Source organism: Simochromis diagramma, unplaced genomic scaffold, assembly GCF_900408965.1.
Source record: "Simochromis diagramma unplaced genomic scaffold, fSimDia1.1 OVJJ01000107.1, whole genome shotgun sequence".
Classification (NCBI taxonomy): domain Eukaryota; kingdom Metazoa; phylum Chordata; class Actinopteri; order Cichliformes; family Cichlidae; genus Simochromis; species Simochromis diagramma.
The window spans coordinates 2,988,088-3,008,261 of record NW_024387209.1 but is presented as its reverse complement, the minus strand read 5'-3'; the positions used below and the strand labels follow the sequence as shown (position 1 = coordinate 3,008,261).

Sequence of the window (20,174 nt, the reverse complement as noted above, 5' to 3'; positions counted from 1 at the left end):
GGCTGGACCAGGTGACCCTGAATCCTCCCTTAGTTATGCTGCAATAGACCTAGGCTGCCGGGGGATTCCCATGATGCATTGAGTTTTTCCTTTCCAGTCACCTTTCTCACTCACTATGTATTAACAGACCTCTCTGCATTGAATCATATCTGTTATTAACCTCTGTCTCTCTTCCACAGCATGTCTTTTATCCTGTCTTCCTTCTCTCACCCCAACCGGTCGCAGCAGATGGCCGCCCCTCCCTGAGCCTGGTTCTGCTGGAGGTTTCTTCCTGTTAAAAGGGAGTTTTTCCTTCCCACTGTTGCCAAAGTGCTTGCTCATAGGGGGTCATATGATTGTTGGGTTTTTCTCTGTATCTATGAAGCGCCTTGAGGCGACTTATGTTGTGATTTGGCGCTATATAAATAAAATTGAATTGAATACCTGCAGCTATTACAGTTTATGGATGTAGCTGGTAATAAAAACTAACAATACATACGCCAGCTCAGTCAGGCTGCTGAGTGGTGGAATTTGTTTCTTAAAGGCCTTTTTAAGGTGTAGGTAGGTGCTTAGGATGTTGAAAAAAAGCTAACTAAAAGTTTTCACTCATCACACTTTAAAAAAGCGGTATGATGGCTGCAAACATCCAAACTATGGATATTCATGTGAAGTCCTACATCCAAAATTGAGAGATCTCAGTTTCAAAGGAACTTCAGGAGTGCAAGGTTAAGCTGCTTCAGCCGTGTTAGCATCTGAAACAGAAAATTCATACCCGGAATGGAGTCAAGCTGTAATGACGAGTCAAGAAAAGGGGAATGAAATAATTTCCCTCAAAATGAGGAAAAAAGCAAAAAAGCAAGCACTCGTGAAAACCTCATAGCCCACCAAAACATCGTCCGAGATTTAAAGCATCTACTTCAAAATTGTCGCAATCATGGGCTGGAGACTGAAGAGTACGCTGAGGAGTTGTTTTGGCTACAACATCAGGTGAAGGAAATGCAGGAAAATGCCACCTGCAGAGTGAGTCGGGAGGCTGCTCAAAACAAGGCCTTAACTTTCCAGCTGAAGGAGACTCTAAAAGTTGTTAGTTGAGTTGTTCTTGAGATGAACTTGAACTAATAGAAACATTTCTAATAGTTTATTATACAACTGAAAATGTCACAAGAACACAAATTAAATACATCCCGCAATTAAACCAAAGGTACTCAAAACTTAAAACGAGCCTGAACACAGCAGGTTCCTTTGGTGCTGCAAGCACTTCAAGCAGTGTTTCAGTTCAGGTACAGTTGACAGCGGGTACAGTTTAGGTTCACAGTGAAACACAATGACTCAGTTGTCCATCTTCAAAAAAGGTGGCCAAAGGTAATTTCTCTTTCCTTATTGCTAGTGTCCTTGTCACTACTGGCAGGATCAGATGGTGCCTGCAACTCATTCAGGTTAATAGGTAGACCAATTCCAAGAATGGACGGTCATGTTTGCTGCAACAGGAATCTTTGCTAGGTCTCCTAGCACAAAATGTAGAGGTGACCCAAGGGAATGGATATGCAAAAGAAGAGCTGGACAAAATTGTAGAAGGGCATCAACTCCACGGCAGGGCTAATTATAGACACTAAAAGCTGCTTGGGAGAATTCCAGTCAGTAAAAATCTACAAGTCTGTGCTGCAGTTGAGAATCTGCCCCTGTAAAAACAGTAATCCTTGGAATTGAAAACTGAAAGCACTATTTAAACCTCAACCTAAATTAAATAACAGATTTATAAAACAAAGTTTATGTTGGCTAATGTATTCAGCTCTATCATATGTGACATATCCGTGTCCCATCTGGTAGAAAAATATTCCACTACCACAACCCCATCTCACATCAGCTTTCATTTATCCAGGCAGTCGCCTCAGTCACTGCGTCTCTGGATCTGGGATCTCTTTGATGAATCATTCAAAGGACGATGCACTCTAACTAATTTGAGTCATGCCTCCTGACTTTGGGGAGCAGTCATGCTCTTCTCATTGGTTAAACATCGGCAGCGACACAGTGAACAAACAGAGCAACATACAGTGGAGGCCTTGCAGCACAAGGGCCCTGAATCAAACAAGCTGCTCCTGAGAATAATCTGATTATTTTTGTCTCCGTGGGGCAGAGCTAATACTGATCCAGGATGACTGCTCTTTCACACGTTGTGTGGTACTGTCAGCGCTGCTGCAGGATCAAGATTGTTTTCTCCAAAAGCTGTCAGTGCTATTTTATGCTTCTCCCTCGCCACATTTTAAAGTGAATAATTGTACTTTTTACTGCAAAACGTGTATCTGACAGACGCAGTTATGTCTCCAATTAATATTTTATATACTAAAAAACAGATGACGTCTTTAGAAATTGTGCACTAGTATGATTAAACAAGTGGTTTCCAACCATTTGGCTTGTAGACTCATTCCTTAACCTTTTTAGGTAGCTTTATCTAAACCTCTTTTTAAAAATCAAGATGAAAAAAAGTCTATAAAATTCACATATTTGTGAATATATATATATATATATATATATATATATATATATATATATCGCTCAGATGTATAATGTGGCCCCACTAAAATCTGAAACAAAAGAAATAGTGACAGTGAATACTGGACTTTTATTTTGATGGTATTTCCTTTTATTTTGCAATGTTGTGGGATTAGTATTTTTATTCTTTCATCATTTGGGCGAGGCTTGTAACAAACACCCCAAGACATCATTGCTTTGGTTGTGTCAGATGAGCCTGGTTCTGCTGGAAGTTTCTTCCTGTTAAAAGGGAGTTCTTCCTTCCCACTGTCACCTAATGCTTGCTCACAGAGAGGCTGTCTGATTTTAGGTGTCTTCTCCTTAATTCTGCAGTGTGTAGCTGGGATTTGGTGTTATACAAATAAACTGGAATTGAATTAAATTTGTATTGTCATTTGACTTTTTATTAATTATTAATAATAGAGATTTTATTTATTTTCATTTATTTGTTTCATTGTAATTCATGGATTTCTTTTTAATGCACCAGAAGTCATCTGGAACCAAATAGTGGGAAGACCTTTACCTTTTTCTTCAGTTTCACAACTCAGTTGTTTCTGACCATAATCACTTAAATCACAACAATCTGCTTGTCCCGTGAACATTATGTTCATAAATCCTGATAAAATAACACAAACAAACAAAAAACCCCAACACATTTTGTTTTGCTTTTTTATCAATACAGTATCAAAAATTTAACATAGTTTACATCCTTCAGTTTTTCGTTCATTTTCTCCTGCTAATTAATCCAGGTTTACCGTATAAGAATTTACGACAGGACATCCTCACTTATTGGTCCCCATTTCCAAACAGGATGTTACACTTGAGTACTTTGTTAAACCTATGAGGTAGCCTGACATGCAGCTTCCCAGAAGGATATGTACACATTGTGGTAACATAGACAGTAATATGAGGTATAACCAGAATATACTGATTAATACAGAGATCCAAAAGTCCAAAGAGAGACCATAGAAAGTGAAAGACATTCTGAAAGTACTGCGAGATAAGCAACAGCAATGGGAAGTGGGTGGGAACCAAGAGAAACGTGTCCCTGCTTCCAGGAGAGCCACTGAAGTGACTACCATTTTGTCACATTGCAGCCACAAACATGAATCAATTTTATTTGAATTCCACATGAAAGACCAATACAAAGTGGTTCCAAACATTTTTTACAAATAAATAACTGCAAAGTGGAGTTAGTGCAAAAAAACAAAACAAAAAAACCCAACACTATTTAGTCATTTATAAATTTCCTTTCTCTTAAAACTGGGACTTCTTCATATGAACAAACTGGCTCTAATTTAGAATTTATTTAAAAATGTTACCTTTTTTTGTTTCTGTTTAAATTGCTTCATTTAGCGCACACGTTGTATTTCTATTTTGGCACTAACTGTCTTCCACACATTGCTCCTCGGAGCAGAGCGCAATGGAGACGAGGAGGTGGTTCAGTAAAGATGGGTGGGGGAGTCCAGAGCTCCAGCTGGTGTTTGGCTAATGACGCGGGATCAGGTGGAGGAAAAGCTCCTTATGGAGGGGAGGGGGACAGAAATACTGTGACAGGGTGGTGAAAGGCGCATTCGCTCCGCGGACAACACATCAGCACCGAGCAACAGCAGCAGCAGCTGTTAGAACAGCTCCCGACTCTTCGTACGGACTTCATCCCCACTATCTGCTCAATCGACGGGCCACCGGCCGGTTCCTGCTCCCCGCGTGGGTTTGTGTTTGAGGAATCGCGCCACAGGAGGCGTTAAAGAGGCTTACTCCAGGTAAGACGGATTCCTGCTTTTTAATCTGCAGGTCAAGTGCGCCAGTTTGTAAGGTTAACAAGAAGATCCCAGTTTACAAACTTCATGTAAAGCGGAAAGAAAATGCGTGAACTGTCTGAAGAATCACACAACTGTTTATTACTGCTTATTTATTTTATGCAAAACCCCAATAGGAGAGTTTTTACCACAGTTTGCTTACTGACGCCCCCCCCCCCCCCCACACACACACACACACACCTTGAATCCATCGAAAATATAGTAACTATTGTAAATTACCTTTAAAACTGATGCTATTCTGTGTGTTGGAGTGAACATGTTTATCTACTGACATTTGATATAAATACGTTTCTTTTTAAAATTTCTTTACACCTGACAGTGAAACTGCTGCCTGAGGAGCACATGTACACCTTTCAGTATGTCTGTACACCTGCTCCTGTGTGTTTTGTAAGTCCCTTTTTGAGAAGACAAATGGTCAAATTTAAGTTTTTCCCCAAAAAATAATCGATGCAGAAGCAGATGTAGGACAAGAAAAGAAAAGAAAAAGATCCGTGAAGTTTCTTAAGCACTTATCGAGTTCAGGATATTGAGGATGGCATTCAGTTTACTTTAGTTATTATTTGAATTCACTTTTAATACAGGTTACTTTAATTAAGTGCTCTGACTTAAAATTGTTGTTTTCTGCTCATTTTAAATATCTCTCAGTGTGGTTTGAAGTTTGACCTTTTGTGATACCACACGGTTCAAATATCATGTCTGCTTCTTGATCAAAAAACCATCCAAAAATATGAGAGATATCAATGAAAACCATTGTCAATGTACAGCAGGAGTGTCAAACCTGTGTCCAATCTGGGTCACTGGGTGACCTCACAAAGTGTGAAAATTGCAGTGGAGTCATTAATTACAGACATTATCGATACGACACAACACCTGCTGTGGTGGTGGCAGCGGTGCTTCATCACAGTGAAAACATCTGGAAAGTTAAAATTATTTCTAGGATGATGTAAGTTGCTTCAAATAAAAGATGTGAAATACTTCTGTTTAGTTTCAACAAAGCAACGGCTGTGTATCTTTCCTCTTTGATCTGTAATCGTGTGGTGCATGTAATGACAGCTGTGTCACTGAATGTGGAAAGATGTTGACACATCATTGAAAAACGCACTTATTTTTTTAAAGATGTCAGGATGTTCCACCGTTTTATGAATAATTTAATGAGAAATCTAACCTTCTGGTGATCAAATTGGGCCCTATGTGATCTAGGAAGTGCCCATGTTTATGTGCTATTGAAGAGTAAGGTTTCAGGCAGAGGTAAAGGAAAATAAGCAGCGCTGTAATAAAATTAAATCTGTAAGCATTTAATTCAAGTTGGGGTTCATCTACTCAAGATTTATAGACATTTTGTACACAAATACTTCAGGAATAATAGGAAAACCCCCAAATATTTCTGTTAAATAAAATAAGACAAACTCTTTGCCTTCAGTAGATGCCGGTCAGCTGTGCTGGTGTCACCAACAAGCAGCTATTCAAGGCTCAGGAAAATCCCTGAATTTTAGCTGAAAGAGTCAATTAATGTAACCTAAAATCATCTGATCATCATTCCAGATTCTAAAATGTGGCACTTTGTTGCTTTACTGTTTGTTTGTTTTTTTTAGTCTAATGAACTGAACATTTGGCTTTCTTAGTGTATTAATGCTGTATTAATTCTTAGATAACCATTAACTGTGACTTGGACCTTGGAAAGATGTACTAACTAAAGTCAGATAATGGAGCAGGATAGAAAACAAGAGTGACATTTCAGAACGTGAAATCGATGCTTTTTAAGATTTTTCTGCAGACACCCAGCTCTGTGTGAGCTTATCTCTGCCCAGTAAACCCCTTCGCCCTCATGACCCCATGTGTTATAACAGATAAGAATGGCAGCAAGCATACATTCAGCCACTTCCGCAACAATGAGCCATAAACAAGATGTTTTCTGAGGCTTGTTCAAGATCAGTTCAGTTCCTACATTAAGAGACGACTGTGCACAGGGATTCGCAAGGACGAAATTCTGGGTGCAGTTTTGTGAACACATCTGTTCTTTTCTTCTTTGTCGTCGTTGCAAATGTTTAATCACGTCGCCACCTTCTTCTTCTCTGAAAACTTTTGTCTGCATGAACTGGGCTTTTAAAGTCAGGAGAAAGTAGATCTTGTCATCTTCTCTAACTGAAACTTCTAAATGCAGCTCAAGTATGGGAACAGAGGGCATTTACAGCATTTATAAAGTCAGTAAAACACACAGATTGAGCATTTCTATTTTTGTTTAATCCTTATATTGTTGCCTTTCAGACGTGTCTGCACTCTAACTAACTGATTTGTAGTCACTGGGTACCATCTGCACATACCTGGAAATGCTTTCTAATGATATTGTGAACAAGAAGCATAACATGAAAGATATCGAACCTACTACAGACAACTGTGGAGCTCCATAGCTAATATTAGTGTTTGAGGAAGACTTTATAAGAACAATTTGGAATCTGTTAGATTAATATGATTCAGACCAGAGCATCCAAGTTGTTTTCAGTGAGCCCAGCTGAAGTCAGAGAGAGGGTGATGATCATTAACCCTATTTAATGATTATTTCCTCTGTTTCTCTATCTTCTGTTTGCTCATCACTTCACAAACACTGAGCATATAAAACCACTAAATAAAAAAAACACAAGTTGAGCATTTCATGTTGCATTTGAGGTTGACATTCCTGCAGACCTAACTGTAAATTAAAGACTGTAGATGCTTTTCTTTTAATTTTCTTTCATTTACTGTATTTTTAGTCACAACAGCAGTTGTCTCAGTCTGACACAGTAAGATAAGGTGCTACAATGCTGGAGAGAGAACTATAACAATCAGATCATCACATTTGAGCAGGACTGTGTTTTAGTAGTCCCCCAGCAGCTTGAGCCTATAGCAGCTTAACTAAAGGATGGCTCACGGTCACCTGATCCAGCCCTAACTGTAAACTTTATCAAGAAGGAAAGTTGTAAGTCTAATCTTCAATGCAGAAATAGTGTCACTCTCCCAAATCCAAACTGGAAGTCTGAGAGCCGAGTGCTCTGTTGGGATAATAGACCACTTGGTCTCAAAGAAGCAAAATAGATGACCTAGTTTTTCAACATCACTCTGAGACAGGATGTTTAACAATACTGCACAAATGGAAAGAGCAAGGTCTACAGATTTGGTTAGTTTGTGAGTTAAAGACACGTCTTGGTCAGAAGTGACTCCAAGTTGTTGATGAACAGAGATGGGCAGTTACTTTTTTCAAGTAACGAGTAAAGTAAGGGATTACTATTGCAAAAACGGTAATTAGATTACCATTACTTTCCCGTAGGAACGCTGCGTTACTGCGTTACTAAAATGGTGATTTTTTTTGTGAGAATGTTTCATGACAGTGATGTAAGCGGTGCGACATTCGTGACAACAGCTGTGTGCAGAGCAACAGTGGATCATATATCGAGTGCGGGAGAGAGTATGAGCGTGCAGCGTTTAAAGCGTGGAAGTACTGACCTTATTTTGAGTTTGATTCCATAAAACGTGACAAAAACATTAGTGTCCGTCGTGCGTGGGAAGAAAACGTCTTTTTACAGCGAGAAAAAACCCCTAAACTTCCAAACAAGCACCGAGTGCGCTACGACATAATGGGAAACTCACAGAGAAACTCATGGATTCTTCCACTGACCGCTGCAGCACACCTGCACCAGGGTAAACCTCCGCCTACCCTACTCCTGCTTTACAGGTGAAAATAGAGCAAAAGGACCGCTAGTCTTTGATTTTATTTATTTTCTGCTGTGTTTTACTTGCATCTATTTGAAAGAGTGAGTAATAACACAAAAAAAAATTTATTTTATGTGCTGGAATGTGCAGAAAATAGGTTTAAATGTTAAATAAATTTCTTCCAGTCAGAGAATGGTGCATATAATTAAATTTTTGCTTGATGCATAAAGTTAAAAGATTAAAACTAATAAAACAAGTTTTAAAAAGAGACCTTTCCATTTGATTACATTTTGTATGATGGATTATGCAGAAAAAGTAGAATTGGGCTGAAAGATCTATCGCTTTATCACCTATTCAGGTTGTAAATCGTGTTTTTAAAAAGTAACTAAGTAACTAAGTAATTAATTACTTTTGAAAATAAGTAATCAGTAAAGTAACGGGATTACTTTTTTGGGGAAGTAATCAGTAATTAATTACTGATTACTTTTTTCCAAGTAACTTGACCAACACTGTTGATGAATCCCAATCTGCTGCAGACAGCAAAGGCAATGATGGAAAAGATTTTCAGGTTTTCAAAGTTTTGGGAGATCTAATCAAGTGTGCAGCTTTTTTTCCCGTAGTTTTTGCGCCATCTACATTTGGGTCAATGTTGTCATGTACCTGTTTTTATTTAGAAATTGCTTTTCTCCACAGTGAAATCCTCCATTTGATTTGCAGATTGAATGCTTTCAAGAGAATGAAAAGGTCACGGCGACACCAATACATGAGTGTATTAAAATGGACACCAGATAAAAATCAGTATCGATTTAAGCAGAGCAGAACTCTGACAAAATAACGGAAACATCCCATAGTGTCTGACGTTTATACCAAGTCAACTTGTTGATCCCAGGTGGAATGATCTGCTAGGCTGCTATCTGCATAATCAAACTCAATGACTTTCCTCTGCTGTGATAGGTGAAAATACATGATCCAGTAACTGGACTTTGGGCTGTGCTGCTGATATTTTATCCATCCATCCGTCCGTCCATCCATTTCTTTCCACTTCCTCTGGTTTTTATGCACTAGGTGACCTGAAACCTGTTAGGGGTAGAGTTAGAGTTAGCACCTTAAACTATTTGGCAAATCGGCTAAAATTCACTTAGGATACAAGAATGGCATCCACCTACCTTAATATTAATTTGTTTAAATTATGATCATGAAGGCATTTTAGTTTTGTGTTTAACAGGAAAATGTTAGGAGGTCAGGCACAGCAAGTGACCCATGCCTATTAATGACTATTCATGAGACCTGCCACCACACAAGCTTTGACTGAAATTCATAAATACCATTGTAGTCACTATAATTGTTGTTACTGACATCAAAACAGCTACATATAATATAATGCACTTTACTACACCATAAGGAAATGATAGTCTAGAATTGCAAGGACACTGAATTGGGGTCCTGGACGGTGGTAATGTTGCTGTTTATAAAAATAGAGTTTCCGTTTATCTGAAAATAAATTGAATGTAAAAGAAAAAAATGACAAAATAAAACTAGCGAAAGAAAGTTTCAGAAGATATTAAGAGCTGTTCCAAAACCAGGTCTACTTGAAATAAAGTGCGTGGTGTAAGTAAACAATGTTAATAATCACATATAATGATGACAAATGTGCTGGGTAATGTAGCTTCAAAATTATGTCACAATATTACGAGGAAGTTTGCAATAGTGATACTTCTGATGGTAGTGAAAAACGATACCAGCATTAATTAGCGGAAACAAAATGAGGGGCTTTTTTTTTCCAAAATAAAGTAACTTAACCGTGTTACCTTGCATGCAAGCACTAATTAAAGCTCTGCTTTTCCACCATGTGACCATGTCAGTAATTTCCATCCAGTATTTGCTCTCATGGTCATATAGAGTACAGCTAGCGAGTGCTCTGGCGCCACTCTCTTTAGTAATTCGTTTACATTTGGGTAGCAGATCACCAGCTGCTAGCGTCTCGTTTTTTGTGGCCTGGTTCTGCTCGTTGATGGCTATTTGCTTGTGAAGTGGTGAAACAGGTTTGTTGTTTCCACCTTTAGTGGGAGCAGTTTTCTGCTCAGGTATTGCGGTTTATTCGAGATTGTTTTAATAGTTCCCTTTTTTCCCTACTAAACCGTCAATGGAGGCTCACACGTGGCTCTCACTTTTATCCATGACTGAGCTTGTTGTTATGTATGCTAGGAAAGCTACAGACTTGGTGTTGCCATATTACTGATCTTAAAATGTGACACGTTTGTACCATGTAAGAATTTATACTGGTAAGAGGATGGTATTATTTGGCAAAGCCCTAATTATAATAATGATTACCAGGCTTATAATACTGTGTGGTATATTACCATATTTTTCGGACCATAAGGCGCACTGGATTATAAGGTGCATTAAGTGAAACAAAACAGTCAGATATGTCAAGCTTTAGTCAGCTTATTCTTCTTGCTTCCTCCACTTCCATACCATTGATTCATTAATGTTGAATTCTCTTGCAGCTGCTCTATTCTCATGTTGTTGCAGTATATTAATGACTAACCTTGTATTGTGGATGGATTATCTCAGTTGTTCTCCTGACTGAAGTTTGGTCCATTTACAGTATCCTGCCATGTGATTTCATTTGTCTCTAACCATCAGGAACCCTCATGTTAACTTTTATCAAGTGGAAAAAGGTTAGCGTTCATCCTCCAGCTTCACTGTGTTTATGTTATGCTAACATAGCTGTGTTGCTAGCGATCACAGCACATCATTGTATACCAGCTAGCCCAACTTCAGTAACCCTACAAAATTCACTGCTGTTTGGTTTTCTGTCTTCATTTATGCTGGAAGTGACAGCAGAGCTGTAAGTTTTATTTTTTTCAGAAATCTCTCAGTCAGAACATGCTATATCATGTTTAGGTGGAAACTAGCGAGCTAACTTCCTGCTAACTTCTAAGTCGGTTATGTTTTCATGGATGCTTGAATATTAAACTTCATTGTTACACCTGGTAAAGCAGCAACACTTATCATTTTATTAAAGATGAAAAAATTTAGACAGTTTTTAACCCTCAGTGAGTTTGTTTGACTTTGGGACCTGAAGAAGAAGGAGTTTTGGACCCAGATTACTCCGAGTCTGCGAGGCTCCTGACTCCATCAAGCGGTGTGGCTTCATAGCTTACCAAAGTCGTACCAAAATCTTCTTGCAAAATCTGTCAAAAAAACATTTTTTGACAGATTTTTGAGCGCTGTGTACCATATAAAATCGGTTAAAGGTCAGTAAGCACAACCAGAATTCATACATACGGAGCTCAGGATTATAAGGCGCACTGTCGATTTTTCTCACAGCACAAAGGGTATATTTTTTAGAAAGTAAATTGATACATTTTATTTAAAATGATTTTTTTTAGCAAGTGGCTAAAAGGCAATATAGATTTTAAGAGTTTAAGAGACTTGATCTGTCCTAACAGTGACTCCACCAGTTAGCTCTTTTCTTTGATCGCTGATCTAATCACCTTTTACATTGTTTAATCATCCATATATTAAGATGGACATATGAAGCTGAACCACAGACTTACCTGAACTGCAAGGTTATTCTCCCAACTGGCAACCATAGCCTGACAAAGGGCACCTATTCTGTTCCTTTCCACCTCTAAATGTATTATTGATGGACCCTACTGAAGTAGCTATGTGTTATTTGCAGTTTGAAAATGAAATATTGAAAAAAACCAAACTCTTTTCCACAATAGATCCCAACCAGCCTCAAGAAGAAGAAGGAAAGATTTAATTTTGAGTATCTAAAGAACCTGAAAGTATGCCAGATCTGTCGTCCAAACTCAGATGCTGTCTTCCGCTCATTCTCTGTCTGAAACAACCTGTTTTAGCTCTTTCCTCTTTGAGGCACTTCTTCTGATTGGCTGACACTATTAAAGTGAAAGTTTGACCAGCAGGCAGTTCTGATATGGCAAAAGATGGCCATATCAGGGATACCCACTCTCTGTGACATTAGAAAAAAAGAAGAAGAAAGAAACAGCATCCTAAAGCCTGAGCATTTGGCTCACAGGGATTAGTTGTACAGTCACTGACCTCGTTATTTAAAAGCAACGCAGGTTCACTTTAAAAGTATTTTAGAGGACTGTTCTGCTTCCAGAAAACTGGACTGTGCCCGACTTTCAGTGTCCTGAAATCTATAGTAGAGTCATGAAGTATTCAGATTTGTTGATTTAAGTTGTGTTATTACCTTTTTCAGTTATTAACTTTACCTAAATAAGTTTAAGACCTCTTAAACAACAAAATCACGAGAGCACACACTGTGTTTAAGGCTCTCAGCTCAGATTCAAGCTGTTTCAAGCAGACTCCAATTTTCTGGCTGTGTTCATCAAAGATTGCTGTGGGATTGGGTCAACATGGACATGCAGGATTATATAACGCTGAACACCAAACATAACATGTGAGTTTCTGTGGATCGAACGCCCCTGTCCATTCAGATCTATATTTCCTTTGTGCATTGCCCAAGGCACTGTGATGGTTTGGTGGAAAATGGAAACCACAGAGCAGCATACATCCTCCAGATAAGACTTACCACTGCACATGACAGTTAGAAGCGTGGTCACAGAGTGACAGAAACATGTTCTTGTACTTTACAGGGATGTGAACACAAGTTAATTCCTGGGAGGACTTTCAGGTCTCTTCTTTGGCTGTTAAAGGGTTGGCATTAGTGCTTGAGCAGCTGTCATTTGCAGGCTGTTCAGCCTCTGGTGTCTGTTCACTCCAGCATGGTCTGCAGATCAGCGAGCAGAAAAGTGACAGCATTAAAGCCAGACGTTTTCATTGTGACCTGTGCACTTTTCTTTTGAAGAATTCACACTGGATTGTCCGAGCAGGTCAGTGATTTGAGGATTTTCTGTCTCGGTCTGAATTCAACATAAGGCAGCCAGCTAATCCCATACGCTGTGGAAAAAAAGCTGTTTAGAAAAAAATAAATAAGACAAAGCACTCGCAGGCTGACCTTTGGACTCTTAAGTAAAGCTTGTATCGCTTACACACACAAACACACTCACAACACACACACATACACATGTCAGGCTGGAAAGAAACAAGTCATGCTGCTCTGATTAAGCTGTAAATGAAATGTACATGAATCCAGAACTGAAAAATAAATATATAAGGCAGCAGCTCTCAAAAGGGTGAAAAATATGGAGCGCAATTAAAGTCTTTCTGGAACAAACTCTCAACGCTTGGCAACCATCTTGGTAACACCTCTTGGCAATTATTTTGAAGCCTCTATATCAGTGGTTCCCAATCTTTTTTTGCTAGCCCCCCCCCCCCTTTGTTTTACAAGAAAATCTTCATGATGTTGCGATGCTTCAACCTCTGCATTTGTGTGGGAGCCGTGTCAAAAAACCTGTCCATTATGCTAGCAGTGTTGTTAACTTGTACACAACTTTGGTGACAGTGTAGGATCAAGTGAAGAAGGCCCTGGTCACACAGGCCTACAGACTGGTCCAGGATCAACTCATAATTATGGTTGCTAGGTAGAATGTCATTCCTGGGCCGGTTAGCAAGAAACTCCTTGAGATTGCTGATCAGCTGAAACACAAACTGTAAATACAGACTTCAAAGTAAAAGCTGAGTCTTTTGAAACGTGTTTGATAAAACATTCATTATGGGCGTTCTCTGTTTCCAGTTTCCTACTGCTACTTTTTGAGTTTTATTACTGCTTGATGATTAGTAAGCAGTAAGTAAGTGTTTGCACACAAGTCGGCATCTTCCTTGTAAATTACTGGCAAACTCAGCACCTCTTTGCAAGACGATTTTACCTAACGACAGGCAGCAGCCTTCAACAAACACCCACCGACTGATTGGGAAAGACACATTTTTCCTTCGTCACCATTGGTTGTATAGCACCCAATATGGAAGACTTTTTCCTAAAAGTCTCAGCTTTTTAAGCTGTTGCAGGATTTTCCTCTCTTTAATTAGAGGGATATATCAGAGCTTCTGTGTGGATATATCACTGAAACAGTGAAGAGCAACCTGACTTTGAACTTATTATGCACTTGTTATAAAAATCAAGAGATGCACGATTGGCTGAAAACACACCAAAATGTGGTTTGTGCCAGGGGATGTGATCTCACTTGTGGCGTGAACCACCGACCACGAGGGCAACAGCAGCGGATAGGACAAAGGCTTTACTTTCTCTGAGGTTTTAACTAAAACCATCACCAACAGGGGGCAGAATTTCACCAGTGTGTGGTCGGTAGATGCCCGCCTACTGCAGCCCCCCCTACCACCCACACTACCACACTACCACCCACCTCCTTTGTTGGGCTTTTGTTGCTCTTTAAAAGTCATCAAGCTTTTGTGCCTTTGTCAGGTTTGATAAATTGGATGGCACAGTGATACATAAACTTGTTCTCCTTTCTTTAAAGTCACTACACATCTGTTCAGCCCATATTTTCCTGCTTGTGTGTTTGGATGTAATTAGAAACGTAATTTTTAAAGGTCAGCGCCTTGCCTGTGGGGAGCGCTGCGCCGTGGCGAAGCAGCAGCAGATGCAGTAGCCCTATTCTTTTAAAGTAGGAGATAAGGTTTATTTTAATGGCTTTTTGAATGTCTGCTGCAGCCCCTGACCACTTTCATAAGCTCACAATCACAGGTTTGCACAGACACAGCAGCATGGAAACATTTAATTGTTTTTTTGTGTTTTTTTTGTGTCTCACTGGCTGCATACCTGCATGTCATCAGAATGAAAGGATGAGAAACACATAGCAACTTGCCACGCAAGGAGAGTTATCTTTTTCAGTCTTCATGACAATGCCAGGTCGGGGTCAGGTGACCGTGGAGTCCTTTGGCACTCCTTTGATCTTCTTTGGTCTTCAAAGCTTTGAGGCGTGTTTGGGCTCATTATCCCAGTGCATTTTGAATCCTTCTTCACAGAGATGCAAACCAGAGGAATAACAGAGTCTATTTGACTTTAATCTTCCCACCAGCATGTTTCACTCTGCATTTGATCCCCTTAAGACTGGGTGAGTAATCGGGTCTTTAATTTCACTAACGATTTCCCCTTCTAATGAAACTGAAAGCGAGATAATCAGGATTAAAAAAATATATTCTTTTTTAACCACAAAGCTCTCAAAACTATCAAAATTAGCCTGCCAAAGACTCCAATCTTTCCCACTGGACAGGTTTGGAAAATGTGAAAAAAGACATAAATTTTAGACTTTTAACTGTATTTTGATACAAATTACAGCTTGTCCTGCTCACCCACAGTCATTCATACTACAGTAATAAAAGTAAGAGACAAACAAGCAAGCGACAGGAAAGTTCTGATTTATTGTAACAGGGATGTCTAGGCAATGAGCTACAACAAGTCTTTCAATAATTTTTCACATTTATGTCTTACAATTTAAGCCCAAAGAGCCACATTTATTTAATTTACTACAGCAGCTTTTCATTATCAGATCATTAAACTGAGGCATACTTTTATTATTATTAACCTTTATTTTACCAGGAAAAGTCCCATTGAGATTAAAAACCTCTTTTTCAAGGGAGTCCTGGCCAAGAGGCGACAACATGTTAAAATTACAAAGTTACATACATGTTATAAATAACAATTACATTTTAAAAAACATTTTTCTCTGGCTCTCTCAATTTGGACTTAAAAGCATTTAATGAAATAAGATCTGCTATCTTCCAGTCTTTTTGCATCATGTTCCATGTAAAAGGGGCAGCATAAGTAAAAGCCCTCTTTCCCAGTTCAGTTCTGGCAAATGGAACATTGAGCAGAAGAAGATCGCTTGAACGCAGGCTATAAGAAACAGTACTCCTCCATGTGAGCAGATCGCAAATATAGGTGGGCATTTGTCCAAGCAGGGCCTTGTAAATAAAGATGCACCAGTGATCAAACCTCCTGGAGGACAACGAAGGCCATCCCACTCGAGCATACAGATCACAACAATGGGTCAAAGCCCTACAGTTTGTAATAAACCGTAAAGAGGCATGATATACTGAGTCAATCTTATGAAGACACTGGGCGGAAGCATTCATGTACAGCAGATCACCATAATCTAAAACAGATAAAAATGTGGCATTTACAAGACGCTTTTTTGTCTCAAAAGAAAAACAAAATTTGTTTCGAAAGAAAAATCCTAATTTTAGTTTGAGTTTTTTCACAAGATTGTCTATGTGAGACTTAAAGGTCAGAGAATCATCAATTAAAAAGCCAAGATATTTGTACGTATGCACCACTTCTATGAGGTTTCCCTCAAGAGTGGACACCAAAGGGACAGTTTGAGGAAATCCCTTCGTGTTTGAAAACAACATTAGCTTTGTCTTTTCAGCATTAAGAACCAATTTCAGCTCCAGAAGTGTGTGCTGAACCACATCAAAAGCTTTCTGCAAAGATTCTATTGCCTTTTCAAGGTTTGAGCCAAAGGAATAAATAACTGTGTCATCAGCATAAAAATGCATACTAGCATTTGACACATTTTGTCCCAAATCATTTATATACATGATGAACAACAGAGGTCCTAAAATTGAACCCTGTGGCACCCCAGTGTGAATATTCAAAAGTTCTGAGCACAGATTTTCACATTTAATGCATTGAGTCCTGTCACTCAAATAGTTAGTGAACCAGGAGACAGCATGTCTAGACAGCCCCAAAGAGAGAAGCCTATGCTTCAAAATGGCGTGATCCACAGTGTCGAAAGCTTTTGACAGGTCGATAAAGAGAGAAGCACAGTGCTGTTTTTTTATCCAGAGCAACAAGTATGTCATTTATCACTTTTGTGGCAGCCGTAACAGCACTATGCTGTTTTCTAAACCCAGATTGCATTTTTGAGAGAACTTCATTAGAGTACAAGAACTCTTTTAATTGCTCACTGACGAGAGACTCAAGGACTTTTGCCAAGACACACAAGTTTGATATTGGCCTGTAATTAGTCAGAATGGCCGGGTTGCCTCCTTTTAATATTGTTGAAATTGCACTTGTTTTTCGACTGCCAAGATATCAGTCGATATCAGATTGCAGTTTAACTACTTTACACTGACAGAAAGGGGAGTTTCACCAGTTAGGATCAAAGTGCGCTGCATATGGATCCCAATGTAAAATGAGTTTGACATCCCTGATCTAGAAGAAAGTTTCTGTATGCAAACCTGTTACATACGGTTCTCCATGAGTGGAGCATTGCCATAGGTGATGGTTGTCAACTTTTCACGGTGCTCACTTTGTTTCTCCTCCTGCTACCTGAGTCTCTAGTTTGCTGCCGCTGCAAGTGCCCTACAGTAAAGGCCCCTTCAGAGTCAAAAACACCTGTTAGCCTGACCTTTTAATCCCCATCCACCTTCGTTTTTCTTTAATTCATCATTCAAATTATACCTGAATTTCATGCAAATTCCCCAAAAGGATGTGTTTTTAAATGCATCAACCTTATTAAATTAAATAATTATTATGCCAAATAAAATTATGTTAAACTGAAGATAAAAATGTTCAGATAATTATAATTATGATCTTTACAATAAGCCAGCAGACCTCTTGTGTTATTATTCTCTTTCTCTTTATTGCCTCTGACTGGGATTTAGTCAAGTACAGTGAATAATAGTTGAGTGAATTATGTTAAAAGGAATTTTTTTTTCTCCTTAATTCACTGTGAAATGCCGGGTCTTGATATTTAGCCTTGTTTTCCCTTTTGGAAAAACTTTCAGAGAAGCCCCTCGTCCTCGGAATCTGCTAATAGGTGCTCACTTTTTAATATTCACTGTTCTCTCTCTATTTATTTCCATCTTTACTAAGGTATGACAAAAAATAACTAAAGAAAGGAAATGATACCTGACTTCAGTGTGTATACATACACACACATGCGGAGCGTATATCCTTCTACACATCCCTGTAACACGTATAACCAGAGCAACAAATGAAGCAGTTTCATCCTATAAATTGAGCATAAAGTTCAGAATCCTCTTCAGATCAGCTGATCTCAGTGCCTGCCCACATCAGCTGATTTCTCGTCAACACGTCCCATTGGTAAATGTCACACAGGGAATACTATTCAAGCTGCTTTTGTCACAGTCCCATGGTTCTGTGCTGCTTGTCACTTTTGAATTCCCTTTTTTCTTTTCAGTAGTGCTTTGGACACGTTACATTTCAGTTTTTTTGTAGTATTTATAGAAATTCTGATTCAGTGTTTAATTAATAAAATAATAAATAAAAGCTTATTAAATGATCTACAGCTGGGCTCTAACATCTTTGCCTGAGACAAATTGGGTATTAGGAAGAATTCAATGATGAGTGGACCAGCAGCTCCTTTAGTTTTTAGCACCTGCAGCCCGAGGGAATGACTGCTTTCACTGCCTGGGATCTCACCGCTCAATATGTGTGAGTGCAAACAAGCAAAGTTACTTTAGAGGGCTGACTCACAGCTCTGCTCTGAGCTGGTGTCCTGTTTCCTGCATGTGTATCACTGCAGTTGTTTGTGCAGTATGAAGATTGCAGTGCTTGGAAATGGAAATATCAAGTTCGATTTGATAAGAAAGCAAAGACGGAGAGGAAGACGTGGCACATGCTCTTCTCTGATTTCCTCTTCCTATTTTGCTGCCATGCTGCTGATCACCTGTTTGCATATCTGTGCCTGCTCCACATGCATTTACACCTGATGGTCTTAAATGACAGACTCTCAAGCTTTGTTCTTTACCTTGAAATGAGGCTTTACTCTGTAGGTATTTAGGGGGTAATTTAGGGGGGGAATGAACGCAGGTTTAGGGTTATAATAGTTAACCTTCAGATTTTCATATAAGTCACACTTATCTGCTCTCTTTCTGTGTCTGTAGCCCTGGTCCAGAGGAGAGAATATGTAGAAGTGCATAGAGGTTAACATGAATATGTCTCATTTAAGGTAATCTATTCCTGTTCTTGTTGGCCGAGCTTCATGAAATTTGGCATAATGTGTCCTTAAAAATGTAGGTGAGTGGAGAACAAAAGAAGAATTATATACAGCAGATGGGCAGTATCTGAAAGTCATGTCCTCAAAAAACAGGAAAAAATCCAGCAAAGACCTGACGCAGGACCTGAGAGATGCATCTGGGTCTTCAGTTGATCATCTAGTATTCATTGAAGCCTTATCTGAAATGGTCTCAGTGGAAGAGTGGCTGTCAAGAAGCCATTCTTAATGAAGGGAGACAGGGAGAAAAGGCTGAGGTATTAAAATTGAACAAGAACTGCACTGTAAATCAGTGGCAACAGGTCTGATGAAGTGATGGATTCAGATTTGAAGTTTTTTGCCGTAAATCATTGTCAGTATGTAGGGAGAAGTTCAGGAAAGAAGTACAGTGAGTGTTTACAGCCATCAGTAAAACACGGTGGAGGCTCTGTCATGGTTTGTGGTTAAACAAATGATTGAATTAAGAACACAGAGATGTACCATCACATCTTGATTCACCATGCAAAACCATCTGATTAGGAATGGCTTCATTTTTTAGCATGACATGGATCCCAAACACTGCCAATGCAGTAAAATCCTACCTGGATAGAAAAAGTCAAACTCTGTTTTGATTTTATATACATTATTTCCATGTATCCATGTATGTTTCGGTAAATCACAGGATCCATTTTTCTTGCTCAAGACTTTTTGCACAGTATCGTACTATATATATTGACATCACCATGGGAGTCTACAGAACCTAGAGTTTCACAGACTTCCATATTAAAATGTTCCACTTTTAAGGTAAATTGAACATGTTTACAGTCTGTTTTTTATTTTTCTTGTTTTTACAACAAATGTAAAATTCTTTTCAACAAATTTACAGGTTTTGCACTTTTATAAAAATCAATCGTTTTCTGTAATTCGGGGCACTTCAAATAGCAGGTTCAGTTCGATAGCCATCCACTGGGTTTTGTCTCTGCTAATTGGCATTACTTAACTTATCTTCTCAACCATGTCTGTGCTGTTGGTTCCTTTTGGACCATGTTAACAATTAATATGGCTTGCTCTGTGCTTGATTGAGGTTAATTATACTAACAGACAATCCAAGAAGCTTTTGCTCCATTTTAGCTGTTGCACGCATTCGAAAGGACTTAGGATTGACCACAATTTGTTATGATGCTTCCTTTGAATTACTGCAAAAATATTTCACTTACTGATGTAGAATTTCACTCCTTTATTCTCTAGCACAAATTTCTAGCTG

At 38.9% G+C, this 20,174-nt stretch overlaps 1 protein-coding gene across 2 annotated transcripts in view; it reads left to right on the top strand.

The window, feature by feature from the left end:
• Nucleotides 1-3,954: 3,954 nt before the first annotated feature.
• The window catches only part of LOC120746248 (prolactin receptor-like), a 50,320-nt gene continuing 34,100 nt past the window's right edge, over nt 3,955-20,174 (top strand). Inside the window, exon 1 of one of the 2 annotated variants that reach the window (XM_040051625.1) lies at nt 3,955-4,271. Coding sequence is in view for 1 of the 2 variants with exons in the window: in XM_040051624.1 (XP_039907558.1) it covers nt 18,329-18,369 (41 nt within the window). In the remaining variant the exon portion in view is untranslated. Of the gene's footprint in view, nt 4,272-17,733; nt 18,370-20,174 lie in introns of those variants that run through there. The other variant, XM_040051624.1, reaches the window with a different exon arrangement.